This window comes from Mastomys coucha, unplaced genomic scaffold (genome assembly GCF_008632895.1).
Source record: "Mastomys coucha isolate ucsf_1 unplaced genomic scaffold, UCSF_Mcou_1 pScaffold5, whole genome shotgun sequence".
Classification (NCBI taxonomy): Eukaryota; Metazoa; Chordata; class Mammalia; order Rodentia; family Muridae; genus Mastomys; species Mastomys coucha.
The window spans coordinates 81,069,125-81,086,916 of record NW_022196911.1 but is presented as its reverse complement, the minus strand read 5'-3'; the positions used below and the strand labels follow the sequence as shown (position 1 = coordinate 81,086,916).

General features: G+C 44.3%; 1 protein-coding gene and 1 pseudogene across 1 annotated transcript in view; both read right to left on the bottom strand.

Annotated features, from left to right (window-relative positions):
* Window positions 1–3,932, bottom strand: part of Ppm1d (protein phosphatase, Mg2+/Mn2+ dependent 1D) — a 36,780-nt gene extending 32,848 nt beyond the window's left edge. Inside the window, exon 1 of the mRNA XM_031351809.1 lies at window positions 3,205–3,932. Within this exon, the coding sequence (XP_031207669.1) occupies window positions 3,205–3,655 (451 nt within the window). The 5' untranslated portion in view covers window positions 3,656–3,932. The remainder of the gene's footprint in view (window positions 1–3,204) is intronic.
* Window positions 3,933–7,867: 3,935 nt separating this feature from the next.
* LOC116078717 overlaps window positions 7,868–17,792 on the bottom strand; it is a 67,041-nt pseudogene continuing 57,116 nt past the window's right edge.

The window sequence follows — 17,792 nt, the reverse complement described above, 5'->3', positions numbered from 1 at the left end:
AAAAAAAAAAAAAAAAAAGAAAAAGAGAAAAGAAAAAAAGAAAAGAAAATGCTGTCTGGCAGTCTATATGATCAATATAGTTTTAGTTTGGGGAGACAGTAAGCCTGAAAGTGAAAAAATGTTTTATTTACTTATTTGAGTTTTATTTGCATGTACATATGTGCATCGTGTGTGTGCCTGGTGCCTAAGAAGATCAGAAGAGGGTGCTGAATCCACTGGAAATGAAGTTACAGATGGCTGGGAGCTGCCATGTGGGTGCTGGGAACAGAACTCGGGTATTCTGAAAAGGCAGTAAGCGCTTTTAACCACTGAACCATCTGTGTAGTTGCTCTAACCCCTGAAATGTGTGTAAGTGTGTGTGTGTGTGTGTGTGTGTGTGTGTGTGTTGTTTTCTAGATGTGTGTATATTTGTTTTGTTTTGTTTTACACAAGGTCTCATTATGAAACCCTGACTGACCTAAAACTCGCTCTGTAGACCAGGCTGGCCTTGAACTCAGAAATTCACCTGTTTCAGCCTTCCATTTGTTAGGATAAAAGACATGATCCACTATGCCAATCAAAAATGAAATATTTTAATGTGCCCTGGAAAAGGTGGCTAATTAACACAAGTGCAGAGGGAGGGCAAACAGACTGAAAGGGCCTTGGCCTGAGGACGACAGGTCACAAACAGTAATTTTATTTAACTGACAGAAAAATCAAGAGCTGAACAAAAATTAAGAATCGCAATTTTTTTTTAAAGATTTATTTATTATTACACGTAAGTACACTGTAGCTGTCTTCAGATACACCAGAAGAGGGCATCAGATCTCATTACGGGTGGCTGTGAACCACCATGTGGTTGCTGGGATTTGAACTCAGGACCTTCAGAAGAGCAGTCAGTGCTCTTAACCGCTGAGCCATCTTACCAACCCCAAGAATTGCAATTTTTTAATTTGTATTTCCTATATAATGATTCTAATTTATTCATAATAGTTTTTTTAATTCTTTTAAATTTAAGTTTTGAAGATGGAGTTCATTTAAGGTTTCACTCAGTAAGAAGAAAAGGGTGACTCAAAAAGTATTTGTCTGTAGGGCTGGAGAGATGGTACACAGGGTTAGAGCATGTACTTACTGTTCTTCAGTTCCCAGAAGCCACATCAGGCATCTCGTAACCACATGTAACCTTAGTTCTCAGGATAGCTAACATCTCTAATATTGTTTTTCAGGCATCTGCACTCACATACGTACATCCACACATAAACACATAATTTAAAGTACAAAATGTCATTTGAAGCTTTTGAAGTATGTGCATGTATAAAAATACATTTATGATTAACAGCATGACCTCTGCTTTATTACAGGGACACTTGGGGATCACAGAGGTAGAGCTTGTGCTTGTGCGAGAGACCCTGTGTTCAATTCAACACCAGCACAAAACAGATTAAAATAAAACCAAATACAAAGTTCAAACTTTTTCTTCCCTTTGTGAGAGTCTACTTTATTGTCCTGGTCCTGAACTTGCCCTGATCCTCCTTGGCCTGCCACCCAAGTGCTAGGATTACCAGCATTAGCTACCACACTCCAATATAAAGTTTCAATCTTTTTTTTTTTTTTTTTTAAAGAAAGGGTCTCTTTACTAGCCCTGGCTGTCCTGAAACTCTCTCTGTAGAGTAGACCATGCTGGCCTCAAACTCAGAGATACCCGTCTACCTTGGCCTCTCACGGACTACTATTAGAGGCATGTACCACCACACCTAGCTAAAGTTCAACTATTAAAGGCTTTTGATTTTTAAAGCATATGGGAAATTCACATGCCCCAAGTGTATTGCAAAATAAATGAACTCTGTAATAGGTCTTTGTGTCTAATCTTAATCTTCTTTGTCTCGCTATCCACTTTTAATTCCTCTTCAGCCAATAATATAATACATTTCTAGGATAAACTACAATGCTTTCAGCTCTACTCGGCCCACATGAAAACAAAATAAATCCATGATAGGGGCCCCAGGGATTTGCTGGGAACTGCCTCCAAAACCCTTAGTGGCTGGTCTTCTAGTCAATCAAAAACTTGGCAAAAGGCCCAACAGATGGAAAACAGATTTGAAACCAGCTAGCCTATACTGTATGACAATGCCTTTCTAAAAATACTATGTATTTTACAAATCTGTAACAGCATTCTCTGTGTCTCTATCCCTTTAATGAAAATAGAGTGACTTTCTTACACCACTATAAACAAAGGGTTTTTAGTGGCAGGAGCATATATTCTTTTCTGTAACAAAGATATGCACCATATACCCAGAGCAATAAATAAACAACCATTTAATCCTCAGTCATTTACGTTATATACAGAAATACTGTCTGTCTCACAAGGATTCAAAATTTAGGTGAACTATAATCACACTTAACTTTTAGGAATTAAGATACCTGTTAACAAAAACTACTTTGATGAGTGTTTACATGAGTGTTTTTTACTAGGAACTCTTGGGAAACTGAATGCAATTAGCTAAGTATCCGACACACACACACACACACACACACACTTACACACCAAGAAGTTAACACATACCCCTAACATGGGGCCAATTTAATATTTAACATGTTGCACACCTTTCTCATAAACACTTCAAGGAGTTACCCTAAAACACTATAACAAAAGTAAGTTGCCTATGTTACACTTCGGCCCTTCTAAATTGACTTACATAGAGCCATTCGGGTCAATCTGAAGAAGTGACACCACCGGTAGGAGGCAACCAAAAGGGACAAGCCCGACAAGAACAAAATTATGACAGATGCTAAAGGAACGCTCCAATTCTTGCCACCTCCTGCTTCCTTCACCTGGCCCATGTAGAAACGTTTCTTAAATTTATCTCCCGGTTAGAATCTGGCGCCGGCATTCAAACACTTCTGAGCGTGCTGCTACCCAAGTGAATTAGCGAAGGGAGAGGGGACTGTTGCCCCCCTGATCGTGGGAGGGAGAAGATAATGCAAGCAGCGGTTGCTGGGAGACAAGCCATCCTAGTGTTTCCGAGGCCACTCGGTGTGCCCAAAACTCCAACCCTGACAGTCTTCACTCGCATCCCTTGTAGGACAGCGTCGCTTGATAGAGCTCTTGGTACCCGGGGAGGCCCACGCGGTGCTGATGCTATAAAAAGCCCGGGGGGTGGGGGCTAGGGAGAAAGGGAGAAAAGAAAAAAAAAGAGGCGGGCGCCACACAAGCCGGGAACTTACCCAGTTTCTTCCACATGGCGAGGTGACAGGCGAGGAAACCTTTGCGGATGGCAGCGCACACCTTGGCGGGCTCAGACGAGGTGAAGCCTTTCTGCTTCTTGATGAAACCCCATAAGTGTTCCCGGGCAAACTGTGCCGCCTCTCGCCCGCCGTGCCCGTCGCACACTGCAAAGAAGGCCACCGAGGAGCGGCGGCGACAGCAGCGGCCAGCGGGGAGCGAGGCCGCGGCGTCCGGGGTAGGGTCGCGGGCCGCTGCCGGGCCTTTTCCCGATGGCCCGACGCCGGCGAGAGCGGGGGTCGCCGGCAGCCCGATCGCCCGCCGCGGTACCGGCGCCGGCTTGTCCTCCGCAGCCGGCTCGGGCTCCACCACAATCTGAGTTACGTCCTCCATGTACTTCCTCCCGCCCTGGTCAGAGAAGACGCTCACTCCCAGCGAGTACAGCCCCGCCATGGCCGGCTGCCCCGGATCCCGCCGTTCCCACGCAACCCGCCGAATTCCGAGGCGGGAGACACACTCGCCGCTCGCCGGCCAACTATTGTTTATCTTCGACGACGCCGAGAGTGAGGAGGAGGCGGTCCCCGAGGTGGGGGGGGGGCGCGTGATGTCGGGACTCGTCCGCGAGAGCTGGGCCGGTCGAGTCGCGGGCGAGAGGAGCCGAGCATCCGCGCCTGCGCACTGAGCTCGCTCCCCGCCCGCCCGCGCCCACCGCACAGGTCGGACGTTCTCCCCCCCCCACCTACTGACGTCACTCGGCTCGCTGAGACGGTCCAATCAGGAGCCGAGGAGAGCAAACTCGCCCCCGCCCTCCTCCCACCCCCGCATCTCTTCGCAACCGCTGCTCTCGCTCCGCCCGCCGCCCGCGCGAGCGCGCGCCTTGCCGGGTTTGTTTTCTCCAACCCAGTGCTTCTGAGCCCGGGGGTTTTCCGCTGTTACTAGATGGCTAAAGCCTCAACCCTGTCACCTTTTTTTTTTCCCTTAAATCCCTAGGGTGAGACTTCTGGCTTTTCCCCTTTGGTCTTCTTGCAGAGCCAGCTTTGCAGGCTCCGGCCTCCCGTGATTGTGGAAAATTTGCAGAGGTCAAGGGTAGACTTGACCTTTCACTTATTTCAAGTGAAATGGCGCGAAAATGCCCTGCAAAGTCGTTGGTCCATGCGCTGGACCAGGGTAGCACGCGTGAACTGTCTTGGGTGGGACACGTCCGGCTGGGAGTTAAGGGAAGCAGTCGGGTTTACTTAAGAAGACTTGGAATTTTCCACCGCCAGTTGCGCAGTCCTGTTTTCCGCGATAACGTTATGTCGGAGACCTGTCGGCGAGTTTAATTCCTAACGATTCTTTACAACAATTTTTTTAAAAGTATTTTTGCGTATTTTTCCTCTTCAGCGCCGTTAATATTTTTTCGGACTAGCCTTGAATACAGCTTTACTGGAGAATCTAAGTTACCGTTTGGAAAAAGAGCTTACAACAAACAGGATCTCCGTGCCCTGTAGACACGGTTATTTCCCTCTGTTCACACAGACGTTGACAGTCCCAACAACGAAACGCTTGCTTTTAGACAGATTTCCACGAAATTGAAATAAGTCCTCGAGTGATCAACTTAATATTTTCTTAGTACCATGTTCTTTTGAAGGCGTCAACTTAAAGCTAAGGTGTTCCTTTATTATTTTCTGTACAGTCTTTGAGAGTTCACAAAAAGTGGTGGAAACTTATATACAGCAGCATGGGAAATGCGAACACAAGGAAAATCTTCACACTGGCCTTTCCAACATGGTGTTGCAACAATTTTTATGCCTCCCAAGACAATTCCTTTTAAGATTTTCATTAAGTATTTATTTCATTTCCATTATATGTGTATCTCTATGTGAATGTCAGTGTGGAGGCCAGACACTCCTCCTTACAACTGGAGTTACAGGTGGTTGTGAGCCAGATATTCAGGTGCTCCGATCCAAAAAGCAGTGCAGGCTCTTAACCACTGAGCCATCTCTCCACTCCCTTAAAACAGCATTCTGAAATAACTTGGCCTTAACATTTTTTAATTACTATTTTTTTATGTAATTGGGTGTTTTGCCTGTTTGTGTGAAGGAGTCGGATTCCCTGGAACAGAAGTTACTTACATACAGTTGTGAGCTGCCATGTAGGTGCTAAAAATTGAACCTGGGTCCTCTGGAAAACAAGCCAACGCTTCCAACCACCATCTATCTCCCCAGTCCCTTTAACAGTTTTTAATTCATTTATTTGTTAGAATTGAACAGAACCCTTAACATGTTTAACAATTATTGGGGCAATTTTGTCGGGGAGGGGGTCTGGGGAAGAGGTGAGACAGGCTTTCTCTTTGTAGCACTGGCTGCCTTGGATCCGCCTCGAACTCAGATCTGCTAGAATAAAAGGCCTGTGCCAACACTGACCAGCAGGGGCAACTATTTTAAACTAAATTTTTGAGACATGATTTCACAATGTAGCCCTGGCTAGCCTGCAACTATATAGACCTGGCAGGTTTCAAACTCACTGCTTCCCAAGGGCGGGGATTAAAGAAGTGTGACATACCTAACTTAATACTTGGGCAATTTTTTTACCAGGAGTAAAGCTGGTAAAAAATGGCTCAGCCAGTAAAGATGCTTGGTGACAAGCCTGGCAACCTGAGTATTTTCCCCACAACCCACACAGTAGGAGAGAATAGCACATGTACGTTGTCCTCAGACATTCAGAGTGAGAACATGGCATTCTCAAGCCTACATACATACAATAAAATCATTGGGAGGCAGAGGCAGGAGGATCTCTGTGAGGCCAGCTTGGCCTATCTCAAAAAAAAAGAGAGAAAGAAAAGTATATATATATACATATACACATACTAACATCTTTTATTTTTTGTTTTTAAATTAAATATAATTACATCATTTTCCTCTTCTTTTCTCCCTTTAACCCCTCCCGTGTGTCACTTCTAATAGCCTCTGGTCTCATATGAATATATATGTGTACACATATATATTCATATGCAAGGTCAGTTTAAGAACATACAGAAAAAGGTCTAAGTAGATAAATAAACCTGTAGGCCAGGCAAAGTCATACAGATCTATAATTCTAGTATTTGGAAAGCAAAGGCAAGAGGATCAAGAGTTCAAGGTTGGGGCTGGAGAGATGGCTCAGTAGTTAAGAGCACTGACTGTTCTTCCAGAGGTCCTGAGTTCAACTCCCAGCAACCACATGGTGGCTCACAAGCATCTATAATGGAATCCGATGCCCTCTTCTGGTGTGTCTGAATATAGTGATAGTGTATTTACATAAAACAAATAAATAGAGCCGGGCAGTGGTGACACACACTTTTAATCCCAGCACTTGGGAGGCAGAGACAAGCAAATTTCTGAGTTCCAGGCCAGCCTGGTCTACAGAGTGAGTTCCAGGACAGCCAGGGCTACACAGAGAAACCCTGTCTCGAAAAACCACAAATAAATAAATAAAAACAAACAAATAATAGAGAGAGAGGAAAAATTAGGTATCTTCATCTTCAGTTACTTCAGAAAAAAGCCCTTTCACCAACTCTCTAAATTCAATCCCTGGAACCCACTCACAGAATGGTAGGGGAGAACCAATCTTACACATTTCTCCTTGACCTCCACTTCACGGCTGAGGCTCAGACCATTCCTACACATACTAGGGATTGTAATACACCAAAATAAAATTAAAATAACACCTTCTGAAGAAAGACTTGATAAAGATGGTAACAAAGTAACAGGAATGCTGGGTTTGGCTAGCGGCTAGGGGAGCCCTTCAACCCTAGCACTCAGAAAAGGCTTGGGCAGGTGGATCTCTGCCCCTCACTCTGTAGTGAGACCTTGTTTTAAACAAATAAACAAAACCCTTGGGTCCAAGAAGGAATCTCCTCTTCTTTCAATCAGTAATCATAACATTATCAAAACCTAGCAAAAATGCCAATGTATAGGCCACGTTTTATAACCGAATTGTAAAATTCCAAATGAGATGGTGGCAGTGATCCTTTAGCAACTGCAAGAAAACAGCTTATTTACTTCCCCTTAGATTAGCCACCTTAGTTTGCCTACCTTTGGCCCACGAGAACACCAAAAGGCAATTCCATCATGAACCTTGACACATGTCCTTCCAGGCTCAGCCCACAGGCTCCTGTCAACCCTTATCTCTAGACTAAACTCCAACTCTATGGCTTTCATTCCACAGTCAGCCTAAGTGTTTCAACTTCTGTTGCCAACGATTTCCACATTATTCAAGCCTCATCTGGAAATGTTTGAATCAACTAACCGCCCGTCCCAGTCACTCTTCAAGTATGGGAACGGTGTTTACTTCCTTCACAGTCATCTTTGCTATCTCCTTCACCCCTTAGCACCTCCAGGCCCCCACCTCCTCTGTAAATGGCTGAAAGCTCTGACGCCCTCTTCATTCCTCCTAGCTCTTTTACTCATGGCTTTCTATCTGTAGCAGTTTGCCTCTCTGTTGCTGTGATAAAACACTGACTGACCAACCTGGGGAGGAAAACAGCCAGGCAGGAACTCAAGGCAGGAACTGAAGGGCTGGACTGAAGCACACTACTGAGTAGTACCACTTACTGGCTTGCTCGGCTATTTTATTTTTCTTTTTTTCTTTTTTTTTTCTTGTCTCTTAAACCATTTATTTTTCCTGACCGGAAGGTGGGCATCGCTACGGGTGGGTGGATAAACATACAGAACAAGCGAAGGTGGAACCATTCCAGCCCACGTTGGCTGCGTTCATGTTGTAATAGTTGATGTACACCCTGTCCCGGCTGGTATGCAGGCGATCGGACAGCAGGCCGCACAGCATCTTGCTGTAGTTGCGGTTCTGGGCGCCACCGATCTTGCCAATGCTGTGCAAGCTGCAGAGGACGCAGGAGTCATTCGTGTGGCTAAAAGTCATGAGCTGGTCTGGGACCATGTGCACTGCGATGTACTGTGAGGGCTTGCCTGTGGCCTGTGCCAGCTGCTGGGTTCCACGGAGGCGCGGGAAACATTGGTGTTCACGATGAACATAGGCTTGGTGGCTGAAAGACTGCGAGCAAGGACTGGAGGACAGTGAAAAGCGCCGTGTCAGCTATTTTGATTTTTTAATTTTTCTTTTTTAATTTACTCATGTGTATGAGTGTCATGATATGTCTGTGCACCATGTGTGTGCCTGGTACCAGAGGAAGCCAGAAGAGGACATTGGATCCCTTGAGAATGGAGTTATAAACAGTTATGAGCCTCCATGGGGGTACTGGGAATGGAAGAGCAGCCAGTGCTCTTAACTTCTGAACCAATACCCCAGCCCCACTCTCTTCTTAATCTTTGCATGGGGGATGTGTCTTAGTTGGTAGAGTGTTACTCTAGCATAAATGAAGCCCTGGGCTTGATCCCCAGCACCTACTAAACTAGTTGTGATCCCAGCCCTTGGAATATAGAGGCTGGAAGATCAGAAGGTCTAGGTCATCCTTTGTACATAGCAAGTTCCAGGCCATCCTGGGATACAGGAAACTTCACCTCAGAAAACATCAACTGTTAAGTCATTCTTGATCCTGCCATTTCTGTTTTCCAGTTTATTGGTTTTGGTGGCTTAATTGGTTTTGATGTTAGTTTGGTTTGATTTTGTTTCTTTGTTTAAGAAAGGATTTCTCTGTCTATGGAGATATGCATGCCTCTGCCTCCCACTAAAGATATGTGCCACCACTGCCCAGCAATTTCTTGTTTTGTTTTGTTTTGTTTTGTTTTAAACTGAACCTTCTCCATTTGTATGCAAACATGGTTTAGCCTAGTATGGTAGCACACACCGGAATACCTAACACTTAAGAGATTGAGGCAAGAGAATTGCCACAAGTTCAAGTCCAGCCTGGACTATACAGTGAGATTGAGACCAGACTGTACAACAGAGTGAGGCCTGTGTTAAAAAGATCAACAATAAGCTGGGCAGTGGTGGTGCATGCCTTTAATCCCAGCAGAGGCAGGTGGATTTCTGAGTTTGAGGCCAGCCTGGTCTACAGAGTGAGTTCCAGGACAGCCAGGGCTACACAGAGAAACTCTATCTCAAAAAACAAACAAAAAAAAAAGATCAACAATAAGTAAATACCACCATACTTAGTTCTATATAACACACACACACACACACACACACACACACACACACACACTCACACACACACTACTTTAACCTACCCTGCACACTCTCTGCCACAAGCTCTCATTCTGTGGACCTGTGTAGTCCAAGTTGGCCTCAATGACTCAAAGTCATTGAGGCCTATCTTGTGCCTCCCAAGTGCTGAAATCAAAGGCCTGTGCCACTGCCTGACTTATTTCTCTTTCTTAAAAGACAGTGTCTTAGCTGGGCAGTGGTGGCACACGCCTTTAATGCCAGCACTTGGGAGGCAGAGGCAGGCAGATTTCTGAGTTCGAGGCCAGCCTGGTCTACAGAGTGAGTTCCAGGACAGCCAGGGGAATACAGAGAAACCCTGTTTCAAAAAACTAGCCCAACAAACAAACAAAAAAGACAGTGTCTTTCTATGTAGCCCAAGCTAGCCTTAAATTCAGAAACCTCCTGCTCAAGCTCAACTCCTGGGATTACAAGTTGCACCACCACCACAGACTTACTTTTTAAAAAAAAAAGATTTATTTATTTTATATATATATGAGTACACTGTAGCTGTCTTTGGACACAGCAGAAGAGGACACCAGATCCCATTACAGTTGGTTTGTAAATCACCATGTGGTTGCTGGGAATTGAACTCAGGACCTCTGAAGGACCAGTGCTCTAACTGCTGAGCCATCTCTTCAGCCACCTCTTATTTGTTGATCTTTTTAACACATGCCTCACTCTGTTGTACAGTCTGGTCTCAATCTCACTGTATAGACCAGGCTGGCCACGAACTCAGAAATCCACCTGCCTCTGCCTCCCAAGTGCTGGGATTAAAGGTGTGTGCTACCACTGCCCCTAGACTTACCTCTTTATATCAGCTCATTTTTGTGTTCCTCTTTACAGCTAAAAAGAGGAATTTTTTTAAAAAGTTTTCTATCTAATTGTCCTTTCCAATGACTCTATACTACTTCCAATCAAGCAACCACTCTATCAAACCACAGGGGTTGCTTTTAGGACAGCCAGATCTGCCTGGTTCCATAACTAATCATAGCATTTATGGTTTGGTTTGGCTTGCCTTGTGTGGACTCCTTCCCCAACCTTGCTGCTTGGGAGTGACTTGGTTCTGTAAGCAGCCCTGACAGGCTGCAAGCTGGAGTTGAGCACCTGCTGTGTGGAGGAGTCCTGACTGCTGCTCCTTAGATCATAGACTTAGCAAGTCTCATACTTATGTTAAAGGTTTACTGGATCTTCCTTTCAAGATCTCCTTCTGGTCTGGTGTTAATAGATTTTCTCCTGTTTATGTTATATGGGCAAGTGTCGAATTCCTCTGGGTCTGATTCCCAAGCCTAACTATAAATACTGAGTGAATTACAGTAAAGCTCTCTCTTATCACTTCTACCTGGCATCTGTGTCTTTCCTTACTAACTGCTTGCTCCCACAGATAATTGTTCGTCCCAGTCCTAGAGTACCCACCGGGAGACAACAGCCTTGGCTTTTTCTTTCTTCTTGTTTTGTATACAGATTCTGGGTGTAAGAAGTGGGTGTGGCTGCGGCTGTGGCTGTGGCTCTGCAGCTCACTCTAGTGCAGAGACCAGAGGAGAAAGTCTGGTACCCTCCTCTAGCATTCTCCACCATACCCCTTTGAAACAGGATCTTGCTCTGGAGCTATCAAGTCCCCGACATCCCCTACCCCTCCCATAGCACTGTGCCCAGCCACATCCAACTCTTCACGTGGGTGTTAGATCTGAACTCAGGTCCTCGTGTTTATTCAGCAAGTGCTGTCTCTCTAGCCCCTTGTTTTATGTATTTTTTAATTAATTATTTGTGTCTGTGTCATGTGTGTGCACACAAGTGTGTATTTGTGTATGTATAAGTGTGGAGACCAGGGGACAGCTTTCAGGCATTGGATATCTCCACTATGTGGGATCCAGAGGTTGAATTCAGGTCACGAGACTCAGAAACAACCATGTGTATGCACAGAGCTATCTTTCTAGTCCCTTGCTTTACTTTTTTGAGACAGGATCTCCCTATATGGCTTGGACTAGAAAACACTATGTAGCCCAGGCTGACCTCAAATGCACAACAGTCCTCGTCCCTCAGCCTCTGAGTCCCTGGATTGCAGGCATATGCCACCACACACTTCTGATTGGGTTCACTGAGCCTAGGAAGCCCTGGTCTTGCCTGCACCTACGGAATGCTGGTATTGCAGCCATGCACCACTATTCCCTTTTTGGTTTTTTGTTTGTTTGGTTGGTTTGGTCTTGTTTGTTTGTTTGCTTGCTTGTTGCTTTTGTTTTTGTTTTGTTTTGAGAGACGTGTGACTAAGGATGACTTTGAACTTCTGATTCCTTGACTTTTGCTTTCCAAATGCTCGGATTATAGTCATACATGTCAAGCTTCATTTTCCATGTGGTTTTGTTTGTTATTTGTTTTAATTTTATACAGGATCTTGATATGAAACCCTTCCTTGCCTGGTTTTCGTAGCCCATATTCTCTCTAGATAACCCAAAATGGTCTTAAACTCATCCTGCCCTCTACCTCTGGAGTGTTGGGATTATAGGCAGGTGCCACTACATCTGGCTTGAATTTCTTTTTCTTTTTCCTTAAGATCCATTTTTTTTAAAGGCTTATTTTATTTATTTTATGTATATGAGTACACTGTAGCTGTACAGATGACCGTGAGCCATCATGTGTGTGGCTGCTCTCCATCCCTGCTCGCTCAGGCCCTGCTTGCTCCGGCATAATTCACTGTAGCTGTCTTCAGATGCACCAGAAGGGGCATCCAGTCTCATTACGGGTGGTTGTAAGCTACCATGGGGTTGCTGAGATCCGAACTCAGGACCTTGGGAAGAGCAGTCAGTGCTCTTACCCACTGAGCCATCTCGCCAGCCCAAGATCCATTTATTTATATTTTATGTGTATAAGCATTTTGCCTGAATGTATGTTTGTGCACAGTGGAGCCAGAAAAAGGCAACAGACCCCAGGAACTGGAGTTGAAGATGTTGTGAGCCACCGGGCAGTGGTGGCACATGCCTTTAATCCCAGCACTTGGGAGGCAGAGGCAGGTGGGATTTCTGAGTTCCAGGCCAGCCTGGTCTACAGAGTGAGTTCCAGGACAGCCAGAGCTATACAGAGAAACCTTGTCTCTAAAAACCAAAAAAAAAAAAAAAAAGATGTTGTGAGCTTTCATGTGGATGCTAGGAACCAAACTCAGGTTCTCTCCCAGAGCAGTAAGTGCTCTTAACTGCTGAGCCATCTCTCTGGCCTGTTGACTTTCTTTCAAGTAGCTGTATTTCCCAACATACTTTGTAAAATGGCCCACTTTTATCCACTAATTGTGACATTTCTTTCTATTGGCATCTACTTCAGTATTAGGTGCCTCATCTATTGATTGAGTGATTTTGAAGGGTTTTTTGCTTTTATTTCCCTATTAGCATACAAAATTGGCAAACACACTTTTCTTTCTTTCTTTCTTCCTTTTTTTTAACTTGGTGGGAGCCAGTGAGATGTTCTCACTTCGTGCGGGCTAGTGGTATGCAGGCCGTGGAAGGAGTACACCCGCCTCAGGATTTTTGTTTGTTTGTTTGTTTTTAACACACTTTTCTTTCTTTCCTTTTTTTTTTTGTTTTTAGAGACAGGGTTTCTCTGTGTAGCCCTGGCTGTCTTGGAGCTCACTTTGTAGACCAGGCTGGCCTCAAACTCAGAGATCCACCTGCCTCTGCCTCCCAAGTGCTGGGAATAAAGGCGTGCACCACCACTGCCGGCAACACACTTTTCTTAAACTTGTACTTTAAGAATCAATTTTAGGAGCTGGCAAGATGGCTCAGCGGGTAAGAGCACCAACTGCTCTTCCGAAGATCCTGAGTTCAAATTCCAGCAACCACATGGTGGCTCACAACCATCCATAATGAGATCTGACGCCCTCTTCTGGTGTGTCTGAGGACAGCTACAGTGTGCTTACATATAACAATAAATAAATCTAAAAAAAAAAAAAAAAGAATCAATTTTAGTATAAGAATCTAATCAAAGCTGCCATGGTGGCATAAACCTTTAATGCCAGCACTTGGGAAGCAGAGATAGATCTCTGTGAGTTCAAGATCAGTCTATTCTACATACTGAGTTTCAGGACAACCAGAACTACATAGTAAAGAGACCCTGTCTCAAAACAAAAAAGAAAACAAAACAATCTAATCTGTTTGCTATTGTTTCTTTCCATAAGTCTATAGTTTATCTACTAGAGCCACCTGTGTTTTAACCAGGGCAGATAAATGAGATAAATGTGTCTTAAGACATTAAGTTCTGTAGGTCTGCCTTTACTGTAACCCTGCTGTGTCTGCAACTCAGTGTTTAACAAAATAGTCAGTCCCATATGACCGTTGTTTATGTCACTCATCATACATGAACATAAACAAGTGCAAGTCCCAGAACTGCTGTGGCCAGACTGCCAAAGGTGTCAGCCCTCTATGTGATCCCAATTAGGGAAAATCAATGTCATGTGTCCTACAGGTAGCCAGGTTGAGTAAATAGTATGAGAAGAATGTTCATACCATCTCTCTTCAGATAGCTTGACGTACACACCTACAATTCAAGGCTTGTTCTCCTATGCCTTACTTGGTTTACCCCCCACCCCCACCCCTTTGGCTTTTTCAGAAAGTGGAACACTTTCTCAAAGTAGTATAGGCTCAACTGTAGCCCAGGCTGGCCTTGAACCCACAGAAATCCTCCTGTGTCTTCCCCCAAAAGAGCTAAATAAACTTAGCCAGAATTACAGGCCTGGCTAAATTTATTGTTTTTCCCTAGTAATATGTTTCTCTTTTTTTGTTTTTTCATTTCCTAAGAAGTTAAACAAAAACTTTGTTTTCTTTTCCTTTTTTTTTTTAAGATTTATTTATTTTATGTGAGTACATTGTAGCTGTCTTCAGACACACCAGAAGAGGGCCTCAGATCTCATTACGGATGGTTGTGAGCCACCATGTGGTTGCTGGGATTTGAACTCAAGACCTTCGGAAGAGCAGTCAGTGTTCTTAGCCACTGAGCCATCTCTCCAGACCCCAAACTTTATTTTCTAATTGGGCAGCTGAGATAAGAGGTTCTACAAGGGACTGGAACTCCCGTGGGTCACGAGTAGCCAATGCCAACTGAAAACTCCAGTTTTTCACCGGCTAAATGCTGGGATTACAGTCCTGCACCACACTACACTTGGCTTGAGATTTGGTGTCCTCACTGCATTTCCTGAGTTGTTTGTGGAACCTTTTTATACATATATATATAGATATTTATTTATTACACTGTAGGAGGAGGTGGTAAGCTGCCTGTTATGGGAGTAACTCAGTGGTAGCACTCTTGACTAGCATGTGCTGGGTTCTAGGTTCAGTTCCCAGCACCGGAATAATGAAAGGGGTTTTTTTTTTGTTGTTTTTTTAATAATTTGAAAGTAAAGCTTGATGGTAGGCACCTGCAATCTGAACACCTCGACTTCAAGGACATCCTTGACTACATATTGAGCTTGCTTAGGTTGTGTGAGAGCCTGTCTCAAAAGGGAAAAACAAAAACAAAACCAAAAAAAAACAAACAAACAAAAACCAGAAACAGCCGGGCAGTGGTGGCACATGCCTATAATCCCAGCACTTGGGAGGCAGAGGCAGGTGGATTTCTGAGTTTGAGGTTAGCCTGGTCTACAGAGTGAGTTCCAGGACAGCCAGGGCTACACAGAGAAACCCTGTCTCAGAAAAACCAAAAGCCAAAACAACAAAAAAAAGAAACAAATGAGAAGTATTTTCTTGAAGGAATTACTATATTTCTTCTTTTTTAAAGATTATATACATGAAGTTTGTGTACATGTGAATGTAGGCACCTGAGGAGTTCAGAAAAGGGAGTCAGATCCCCTGGAACTGAATTTACAGGAGGTGGTAAGCTGCCTGTTATGGGTGATGGGAACCCAAAAAGAGTCTTCTACAGTAGCAGGAAATGCTCTTAGCTCAAAGCATTTTAACTCAGTAGTATTATTTATTAAACTTCCATTGCAGAAAGCTTTAAGCCAAGAGTAATGTGTCCTTCAAACTTTGATACAAAATTAGCAAAGAACATCTTCGAAATATAAGCTAGTAAATTGTATCCCCCACACCCACCCACTCTTTTCCTGAGGAAAAGGCTCCCTGTGTTGCATTAGTCAGTTTTCGCGCTTGTGTGGTCTTCCTACATCCTCCTCCAGGGGACTGAAGGTGTACCAAGCCACACCCAGCTGTAGTCAAATTTAAACGCAGCACTTGCCTTAAGGTGAGGGCTCCACAAGTCTGTTTCTGAACTGTTATAGAAACACTTCGTTTCAGACTTCTCGCTACCTCTTCTGTGTTAAGCTACAAGACACATTTCCTCCTGAATCTCTGCTTCCATCCAATTTGTGAGACTTGAGTGAACTTAAGAATGGACTTCCCTCCGTGGTGGCGCAGGCCTTTAATCCCAGCACTTGGGAGGCAGAGGCAGGTGGATTTCTGAGTTCGAGCCCAGCCTGGTCTACAGAGTGAGTTCCAGGACAGCCAGGGCTACACAGAGAAACCCTGTCTCGAAAAAAACAAAACAAAACAAAACAAAAAAAAAAGAATGGGCTTCCCTGCTGGTGAGATGCTCAGCAGGTAAGGGCATGATACACCTGAGACTGGTGACAAGTTCAAAATGCAGAACCCACCTAAAGGTTGAAGGAGAGAACCAATTCCAAAATGTTTTCCTTTGATCTCTATATACACACATGGCCCAGGTGCTTACCCCCCAACCCTCCCCCTCTCTTCCCCCCTCTCTCACTCTCTCTCTCTCTCTCTCTCTCTCTCTCTCTCCTCACACACACACACACACACACACACACACACACACACTTTTTTTTAAAAGAAGGAACTTCAAGTTGGATGGCATTGTGCATACTGTCTTGAAAAAAGCCAGAAAAGGAACTTGCTATTTAGCCCAGGCTGGCCCTAAACTCCTGGTCTTCCTGCTTCCACCTCCCAAACGCTAAGATTAGTGCCACTGTGGTTGTCTGCCCATCACCTTCTAACTCCTTAGCCTGGCCTAAGTAAATGCAGGGAGGGTAGAGCCATCCATCGTGCTGCATGCTTTAACATCCACACTCAGGAAACAGAAAGTCTCTGAGCTGGGGGCTAACCTGAGCTACAGAGGGAGACCTTGACCAGAAACAAACAAAAAAGAAAAATCAGCTTATTGTATATAGTGCCCATATACAATAAGCTGTGTCAACTTGTCTCATTTTTTTATGAGTTTTTTGCCTGCCTGTATGTCTGTGCACTGTGTGTGTGCCTGGTCCTGTGTTGGCTTTGATGAGACTGGAGTGGAGACACTTATGAAACACCGTGTGAGTGCTGGGAACTAAAGCCAGGTCCTCCAGAAAAGCAGCCAGTTCTCTTAACCACAAAGCCACCTCTCCAGACCCAGCTCTTATTTTTCTATTATCTTTTTTAATTAAACTTTCTCAAGAGCTTTATTTTTTTTAAAGATTTATTTATTTATTATATCTAAGTACACTGTAGCTGTCTTCAGACACTCCAGAAGAAGCCATCAGATCTCGTTATGAGATGGTTGTGAGCCACTATGTGGTTCCTGGGATTTGAACTCAGGACCTTTGGAAGAGCAGTCAGTACTCTTAACTGCTGAGTCCAAGAGCTTTATTTTTTTATTCTCCTGTGATAGGACCTCCACATCCTCTATGTTCTAACTTGCCAGATGCTATCTCTTGATTTATTGAACTTACTTCCTGTTCCTAATGCTTTGCCCTTTCTTTTTCATTTGACAACTCTCACCATACAGATTTTTAGGTGTCTCACTTTATTTATTATTTATTTATTTACTTTTGGTTTTATTCGAGACAGGGTTTCTCTGTGTAGCCTTGGCTGTCCTGGAACTCACTCTGTAGACCAGGCTGGCCTAGAACTCAGAAATCCACCTGCCTCTGTCTCCCAAGTGCTGGGATTAAAGGCCTGCACCACCACCACCCGGCCTGTCTCATTTTATTTTAACTAATAGTGCCAACACGTGTATTTGCCAATCTCCTCCTGTGGACCAACACCTTTATTTCAGATGCATCTCTTGTTTGATGTTCAGCATCCTCCTTCCTGGTGTTAAACCACAGCAGTAGAAAGTTGTCTATATCTTTAAGCTTTGATCTCTTTAAATCAGAATAAGAACTTTTTAAAACACTGAGTGCTTCCAACACCAACTCACTTGGATTTTATGATTTCTCTATGGGTGCTGGGAATTGAACTCAGGACCTCTGGAAGCACTCTTAACCACTGAGCCAAGTCTTCGGCCCTCTGAGTTCCCTATTCAACCAACAATTATGTAGAGGTAGCCTGACCTGAACCTAAGCAGCTGCACTGTGTGTGTGTGTGTGTGTGTGTGTGTGTGTGTGTGTGTGTGTGTCTGTGTGTGAGTGTTACATGTCTGTAGTATATGCACAGGGGTGTGGGGTGCAGAGGAGGGTGCTGAGTGTCTTGCTAAGTTG